Source organism: Rutidosis leptorrhynchoides, chromosome 5 (assembly GCF_046630445.1).
Source record: "Rutidosis leptorrhynchoides isolate AG116_Rl617_1_P2 chromosome 5, CSIRO_AGI_Rlap_v1, whole genome shotgun sequence".
In the NCBI taxonomy this organism is placed as follows: domain Eukaryota; kingdom Viridiplantae; phylum Streptophyta; class Magnoliopsida; order Asterales; family Asteraceae; genus Rutidosis; species Rutidosis leptorrhynchoides.
In genome coordinates this window covers 365,562,487-365,571,660 of record NC_092337.1, presented here as the reverse complement: position 1 = coordinate 365,571,660, position 9,174 = coordinate 365,562,487, and the positions used below count along the sequence as shown (strand labels likewise).

The 9,174-nt window shown below is 39.4% G+C and overlaps 1 protein-coding gene across 1 annotated transcript; it reads left to right on the top strand.

The window, feature by feature from the left end:
- Window positions 1-2,739: 2,739 nt before the first annotated feature.
- LOC139849710 (uncharacterized) lies at window positions 2,740-3,348 on the top strand. The gene has a single exon (XM_071839341.1). It carries the CDS (start codon window positions 2,740-2,742, stop codon window positions 3,346-3,348), a length of 609 nt encoding a protein of 202 aa, XP_071695442.1.
- Window positions 3,349-9,174: the final 5,826 nt, after the last annotated feature.

Here is a 9,174-nt window from a genome sequence, read left to right as displayed (position 1 = left end):
TTATTATTGTTATTGTAATACTATATCAACTATTATATTAATATCAAAACAAGTATTAGAACAAGTATTATTATTATTATCAAGATTAAGGTTATTGATATTAGGAATATTATTATCTTTCTAAAAATTGTAAAATTATTGTTATTATAAAATCAATACAAGTTATTATTATTTTCACTAATACTAGTATTAATATCATTTTTTAATTATTAGTTTTATTATTATTATTATTATTATTATTATTAACATAAGTATCAAATTTTAACAAATATCGTTATTATTAATAGTATTATCGATATTAAGAAAGCTATTATTATTGGTAAATCATTATTATCGAAACTATCATTTTGTTACAAATAAAAATTTTATACCTAAAATATACTTAATACATAAATTGTAATTATATTAATAGCTTATATACCTACATAATGACATTATTTATATAAATACTTATATATAACAAACTAATGATATCTTTTATATAATATTAACCATATATATTTAGATATATTAATAGAACTAAAAATATAGATATTAAACATTTTGAATATAAGTTATTAATATAAATAATTATATCATTAATAATAATATACATATTTATTCGATTACAAGAATATGTGTTAATGTATATACAAATGATATAGGTTCGTGAATTCGAGGCCAACCCTGCATTGTTCAATATAACCATATGTATTTTACTACAAAATACATTAGGTAAGTTTCATTTGCCTTTTTACCTTTATATTTTTGGGCGGAGAATACATGCGCTGCTTTTTTAACTGTTTTACGAAATATACACGAGTAAATCAAACTACATTCTATGGCTGGATTATTAAACTGAATATGCCCCTTTTTAGTCTGGTAATCTAAAAATTAGGGAACAGACACCCTAATTGACGCGAATCCTAAAGATAGATCTATCGGGCCCAACAAGCCCCATCCAAAGTACCAGATGATTTAGTACTTCGAAATTTATATCATGTCCGAAGGAGGATCCCGGAATGATGGGGATATTCTTATATGCATATTGTGAATGTCGGTTACCAGGTGTTCAATCCATATGAATGATATTTTTGTCTCTATGCATGGGACGTATATTTATGAGAAACGAAAATCTTGTGGTCTATTAAAATAATGGAAATGAATGTTTATGATAAACTAATGAACTCACCAACCTTTTGGTTGATACTTTAAAGCATGTTTATTCTCAGGTACGAAAGAAATCCTCCGCTGTGCATTTGCTCATTTTATAGATATTACTTGGAGTCATTCATGGCATATTTCAAAAGACGTTGCATTCGAGTCGTCGAGTTCATCAAGCTTATTATTAAGTCAATTATAGTTGGATATATTATGAAATGGTATGCATGCCTATCAACTTTCGATGTAATGAAAGATTGTCTTTTCAAAAACGAATGTAATGTTTGTAAAATGTATCATATAGAGGTCAAGTACCTCGCAATGTAATCAACTATTGTGAATCGTTTATAATCGATATGGACTTCGTCCGGATGGATTAGGACGGGTCTCTACAATTTTGGACATAATCGAAACGTTCTAGTCACTACGAAAAATCAATACGAAGCTAAACCCATCAAAATGTTCCTTCGGGATGGAAGAAGGCCGATTCTTAGGGTTTATAGTCACTCCGAGAGGAATCACGGTGAACCCAAAGAAAATTCAAGCAATTGAAGACATGCAATCGCCTAGAACTAAAAAAGACGTGTAGAGTCTAAACGGGAAGTTAGCGGCACTAACGAGATTCTTATCACGGGCTGCGGATAGATCTTTAGCCCGATTCCATAAACTAAAGGGGTGTTTGAACAAAAAAGATTTCGTTTGGACGAACGACGCCAAGAAGGCCTTCCAAGACATGAAAGCATTTCTAAAAGAGTTACCTACCCTAACGGCACCAATCCAGGGAGAAACTCTCACGGTATACCTTGCCACTTCCTCCAAGGCAATTAGCTCAGTATTAGTCGCTAACATGGGTAGAGTCCAAATGCCGGTACACTTTGTAAGCAAAGTATTAAAAAACGAAGAAGTAAATTACCTGGCAATGGAAAAGCTAATTTATGCCCTTGTGCATACGGCAAGGCGATTATGAAGATACTTCCAAGCTCACCCGATACGGGTCCTAACAGACCAACCAATCAAGCACGTCTTGAACCGACCCGAGATATCCGGGAGAATGGCCAAGTGGACGATTGAGCTCGGCGAACATGAAATCGATTTTCTCCCAAGAAATTCAGTCAAAGGCCAAGTTATAGCAAACTTCCTGGTAGAGCTCCCCTCTGACATGATTAAAAAGGGTGAAACTACAATTACAAGAAGGGACGAGGACGAAGTTTGGGAACTTTATGCAGATGGGGCGTCAAGTGAAGAAGGAGCCGGCACAAGTTTACTCCTAGTATCTCCAAACGGGGAAGAAATAACTTACGCCATCCGTCTGAAATTTGCCGCCTCATAAAAATGAAGATGAGTAAGAAGCACTATTAGCAGGCCTACGCCTAGCAAAAAGTATCGACGTACAATGGCTCATAGCTTACATTGACTCACAACTAGTAGCAAGCCAGTTGAATGGTAGTTTCGAAGCAAGAGACGCATCGATGTAAAAATACCTAGAGCTTGCAAAATCGCTGGTTCAAAACTTTGTGGCATTTGAAATTACAGTAACAAAAAACAGATGCTTTAAGCAAACTTGCCTCCCTGCTATACGATCACTTCAGCAAAAAGGTCATGGTGGAAGTACTGGAACGAAAGTTAACCGACAAAGATACCATCATGGCAACAATCACAGAAGACGAAGACTGTTGGATGACACTCTTCATAAGTTACCTCACCTACGTCACCCTCCCGGAAGACAAACTACAAGCTCGTAGGATCCGGATGCGTGCACCAATGTATCACTTCAAAGATGGCATCCTGTATAGAAAATCATTCACCAAGCCATATTTGAGGTGTGTTGGACCGACGCAGGCCAAAGAAATCATACAAGAAATGCACGAAAGAGCCTGCTTGACACACTCCAGCTACAGAACGATAGTCAGCAGGATCAAGAAAATGGGTTATTTCTGGCAACACATGTACCGCGACACATACGATCTGATCGTAAACTGCGAGGCGTGTCAAATACACGCCCCCGTCAACAGATCCCCTCGGTGTATTATGATCCCAATACACGCCGCTTGGCCATTTTGCAAGTGGGGTATCGACATCGTCGGTCCATTCTCAAGAGGTGTCGGAAATGTTAAGTTCTTAGTCGTCGCAATTGATTACTTTACAAAATGGGTCGAAGCAAGGCCATTAAGCACGATTACCGAAAGGAAAATCTTAACCTTCGTATGAGAGGATATCGTTTGTTGTTTCGGCTTACCACGTGAAATTGTCAGCGACAACGGAACACAATTTGTACACAACCCTTTTAAAGACTGGTGCGCAGACATGGACATTAAACAATCGTTCACTTCCGTGGCATATCTACAGGACAACGGATAGGTAGAGGTCACTAACAGGGATATAGTAGCAGGAATAAAGGCCAAACTAGGAAAACACAGACAAGGATGGGTGGACGAACTTTAACATGTACTTTGGGCACATCGGACAACACCGAAAGACAGTACAAACGAACCCCCATTCAGCCTGGTATACGGCACTGAAGCAGTCATCCCGGATGAAATCCATGTCCCGACCAAACGAATAACAACGTTCGATGAACAACAAAATGACGAAACATTGCGAGAAAATCTAGACGCCCTAGAAGAGCGTCGGACAATAGCACACATTCGGCAGGCTGAAAAGAAGTAAAAAATTGCAAACCATTATGACAAAAAAGTCAAACCATTAGACTTTCAGCTACACAACCTAGTGTTACAAAGTAATGAAGCCAGCCGACAACAGGACGTCGAAAAATTAGGCCCACAATGGGAAGGACCTTACAGGGTTGTCGGCATAACTGACTATGGCGAATACCACCTGGAGACACCAGACGGAATCCCAGTACAACGACCTTGGCACGCTTTCCATTTAAAGAAATATCATGTGTAGTCTACCTATGACCGGGAGGACTGATCACCCACCCGGGCTGCAGAAGAATAACACACTTATGTATCAAAATTATTTCTAAGTATGAGTCATCAATAAAGTTACATTTTATATACTTGTATTCTGTAGCAACTCTAGATTTGAGACAAACAATCAAAAGTATTTTAGCATATTTCAGACCTACCTCTAGAAGAAATACCTTCTAGCTTTCGTTGGTAGGAGGATACCCCTTGAAGAACCTTCTCGAATAATGAGGGTATCCGGCCACATTATTGATGGTCCGATTTTACCGTATAAACATCTCGACCATACTCACGCGTAGTCTAGATATCTACGTTATTGTCATGACACAACAAACAAATCACACATAAATTAACTAGTTTACACACAAGACATAACAAAATGTAAAGGAGTTACATTAATAACTAATGAAAAACACAGCCGAGTGCATATCTTTACAGTTGGTAGTTTACAATATCCTACACGGATGTGTTCTCATCCCTACAAATCCTATCCAATTCTTCAAAGCTAATCTGGCCAAGATCCTCGTGCGCCCTTTGGCAATCTTGAACAAAAGTAGTGCTTAAGTCATTCTTCTTCTTTTGTGCAGCACTACCAGCCAGCAAGAAACACTGCACTCGCCTAGGCACCTCAAAAGTGGTTAACTTTTTGATCTCCTCGATGAAGGCATTGAACGGTCGATGAACAATGGAGGACTTCAGTAGGCGGGACAAAAGTATGGGTATACCATGTTGCTGACGGGTAAGTTCACCCAACGTTGCCGATACCTTCTCTGATAGTTTCTTATTATCATCCAAGAGAAGGGCGACCGTTTCCTGCTCCTGGGCCAGTGCTGCCTTCGAAGCTTCCAAGGCCTCCCAGGAAACCCGTAACTCATCCCGGGAGGAGTCCAAGGCTTCCTTTGCCGACACCAGCTCCCTCTCGAGACGAGTATTAGTCCCCGACAACTCCGCCACATGTCGATTGTCATTTTAAAATATCACATAATGTTCTTGAATACGACGAGCATCAGCCTCGCTCCGATCTAATTCATCCTCCGCAAGAGGCCGAGCGAATACGGCAAACTGAGAACGCAACTGTCGTGCCTGTGTGGTGGAAAGAGCAGCTAACGCCTCTTTCAGAGCTAGAAAAGTAATAAACTCCATATACTCCCTATAAACTGGGTAGTTTGAAGAGTCACATTGAAGAAGATCACGGAATGGCCCAATATTATAGTCGGGCAGGACGTAAACATTCTGCCCGGCATTTGTTGTTAGCCTGGGGCGAGAATATGATGCCTCCTGTAACATCCCGCGTTTTTTTCCGTTAAATTTATTTTTAACACCGTCTTTTTCTTTTAAATAATACCTTTCGTTATTTAAATTCGTAGTTTCCGTTGACTAACGTTCATAATAATTCCGTCATTTAATTATGACATCTCTCGTTAACTTGCGTTTTAAAAATATTCGTTTGGTTATTTCCCGCACCCGACAACAAACTTGAGGGACTAATCTCGCCACTCGGGTAAACTTGGCTAACTAGTGACTCCTCACCACCACACACTTCATTTCACCATCTTCTTCCTCTTTTTCTTTCTTCCTTTTCTCTCAAGAACACAAACACAAATTCATCATCTAATTTTGATCTTGGAAGCTCACAACAAATCCGACTACATATTCTTGATCCTCTCATCATCCTCTTCGATTTGATGCTAACCACTTCGATTTTGGGTAACATTTCTAAAACTCTAGATTTCTCAAATTCGTGTTTTTGACTTGATATGTTGTTAGTTAGTGTCTATGGCTCGTGTATAACATGAATATATGATTTGTATGCTCGATCTTGATGTTTAGGTGTAACTAGCTTGATAATGAAAAGTGTATGCTTAATCTTTGATTTTGGATGATGAAATGTGTTTAGATGTTAATGTTTGTGTGTTCAAAGTGTTAGTTACTTCAATAGCTTCGTTTTGGTGTGTTGATTGACATGAAAACCTTACATTAACATGATTAGTGATTTTGAGGTTTGGTTAGGGTTTGACAACTCTTAAAAACGAACTTTTGATGCGTTGAATGCTTGTTAATGTTATTGATAAGTGTTTAGTTGTATTACACATTTCATTACCTTCAAAACGGCATATCATATGTATAAATTGGATTCCCGAATCATGAAATGCATATTTGGAACTTGAACTTTGATTATGGACGTTTAAATGCGGTTTTGGGATGTGTAAGTGTTGAATTGCTTGATGAAATGTGTCTAGGTGTTTTCCTCGTCAAATTACCTTTCCGGTGATATAAAATACATGTTCTAATTGTTTGCGGTTTGTAATTTGGGTTGGTTTGATTGTTGGTTCGTGCACTTAGAGTTGCAGCAAACAGGGTCTGGAAACAAACCAGGACGCCGTCCAGAAAAGCAGGACGCCGTCCCAACATTAAAAGAGGGACGCCGTCTAGCTCTAGGGGACGCCGTCCCAACATTTAAAGCGGGACGCCGTCTAGCTCTCGGGGACGCCGTCCCAACATTAAAAGAGGGACGCCGTCCCGTTTGCCTAAAACTGGCTGTTTGCTTGACCTTTTGACGAAAAATGTTTGGCATGTTCTAGACCTCCGATTAACATGAAACTTGGCCAACATGCTCATATAAGATTATATAACTTAGAAAAATTGTCGGATACCCGACCCGACCCCGTTGACTTTGACTTTGACCAAGTTTGACTTTTAATCAAACTTAACCAAATGGTTGTGCAATCGTTCTAACATGCTTTTATACTTGTATCTTGCATGAAACCTGACAACTTGATTCACATGCTACATTATTGAGTCGTAACGAGCCATAGGACTAATTGAACATCTTTGACCTATCGTGTTTACCGTTATTGATACAAACCTATTGTTTAGGTCAAGACTAGCTTTGTCTTTGCACGCGTTTACTTGTTGAAGTACTTATTTAACTCTCGCGCTCAAGGTGAGATCATAGTCCCACCTTTTTCAACAACTTTCATACTTTAAATCGTGGGCTGAGAAAACATCTACTTTGTTACATCTTGTACTACTTACTTTTATGTTTTGAACACAAGTGTGAAAACAAACATTCCACGTGCGAGTTAGAACAAAAATGCCTCAATTCGATTATCATTAGTTACACTTGCAGGGTGTAAGCGAGAACTTATATTGTGTGGCCATACGGGTTTAACAAACCCTCATTCGGACGGTTCGCTACCGTTATGCGGATGAAATATATTTTTGTGTTTTAGTGCGGGTTCTAGCACTGTGTGATGGGGTAACGTTGGTTAAGTTTTGATAATTGAGTGCTCGCGTATAACAACACTTTTGGAATGCAAATGATTTGGATAATCTACGTTATGGATATACAAAATCTTGTGGTTCAAAGACAACGTTTAATACTTACTAAACCTATGATTTCACCAACGTTTTCGTTGACAGATTCTTCTATGTTTTTCTCAGGTCTTGCACGATATGTGATACATGCTTCCGCTCACTATTTGATACTTGCATCCGATGTCGAGTATACATGCATTTCATGGAGCGTCTTTTGACTTTACTTTAAACCGTGTCGCCTAGATTTCAATCGTACTTATAACGTTGTAACTTAACTTTTGGTTGAACAATTCTTGTAAACTTTGAAACAATCTTTATTTTGAAATGAAGGCGACATATTTTGGTCAACGTTATCTTAAAGACTTATAATCAGGTAATGGGACCCACGTAGCCGACGCCGTCACTTGACGATTTGTCTGGGTCGCTACAGTTGGTATCAGAGCCTTGGTTGTAGGGATTTAGAGTTCATTTGTGTCCACCCCGAGTCATAGGGTACATAGGTGAATCTAGACTACAACCGGCATATAGACTGAAGTAGGGATTACTTGACTAATTGTGCATTTATACTCGAACTCTTATATCATATCTAACTCGTATTCGATCTTAATCTTAAGTTGATAAATTTTGTTGATGCGCCACTTTGACTTTATGAAGTAATGTTAAATGCACATGAGAATCAGGGTAATATAATTTCCGGGATTATATTACGGTGATTCACATGGACGTTCCGACATTATGACATAAAGAATTTAAGGCGAGTCAAGGAAAATTTTCTCTACATCATCCTTCCCTATCATGATTAGTATTATTGAGAATACTAATCAACGATATTCTTGTGTCTTGAAGGAACAATGCTTCCCCGTCGCGGACCACGTAATGAAACTTCCGAACAAACTTTTCAACGCATGATAGCCACCGCCATAGGTGCGGCTATGGCTAGTATCTCCTCCGACATCAATAACAACCACAACCACAACAACCATGGAGCCGGTAATTCAAACGAGGGTTGCTCCTACAAAACTTTCATGGGGTGCAAACCTCACACCTTCGATGGGACCGGAGGACCGGTTGTGCTCACCCGATGGTTTGAGCAAACAGAAGCCGTTTTTAGCATAAGCGGTTGTCGGGACCAAGACAAAGTCAAATATTCCACCCACACTTTCGCCGGTATCGCCCTCACATGGTGGAATACGTATGTGCTGTCGGTGGGTATCGATGAAGCTCACACTCTCTCATGGGCCGACTTAAAGAAAAAGATGATCACCGAATACTTCCCGCGCGAAGAGACCCGTAAGCTCGAACACGAACTAAGAACTTTAAAAACGGTCGGGAATGACCTAAAGGCATATAATCAACGATTTTCTGAGCTATCCTTGATGTGCCCAAACCTCGTGACCCCCGAACCTCTAAGGGTTGAACTTTACATGGATGGTCTTCCCAAGAGCATCAAACAAGGAGTAATGTCATCCAAACCCGCTAACCACCAAGAGGCTTTGAATATGGCCCGCCAATTGATTGAAACAGTGGACGAGATTGAAGTGCAGGCACCTAGAGCCGAGGATGAGTCGGGTGACAACAAAAGAAAATGGGAAGCCCCCCAATCGAGTAACTACAACAACAACTTTTCCAAGGAACCTCTCACCCCCGTCGGCAAGAAAAGTTATGCCGGGACACGACCTTTTTGCAACAAATGCCACAAGCATCATTTTAGTGAATGTGGCAAGCTAATTTGCCATCGGTGCCAAGGTAGTGGTCATATTGCCAAGTATTGTGGAAGTACTGCTCCCGT

Excerpts from the sequence above, each read along its gene's own strand:
- LOC139849710 (XM_071839341.1), top strand. The coding sequence starts at position 2,740 with ATGGTGGAAGTACTGGAACGAAAGTTAACCGACAAAGATACCATCATG.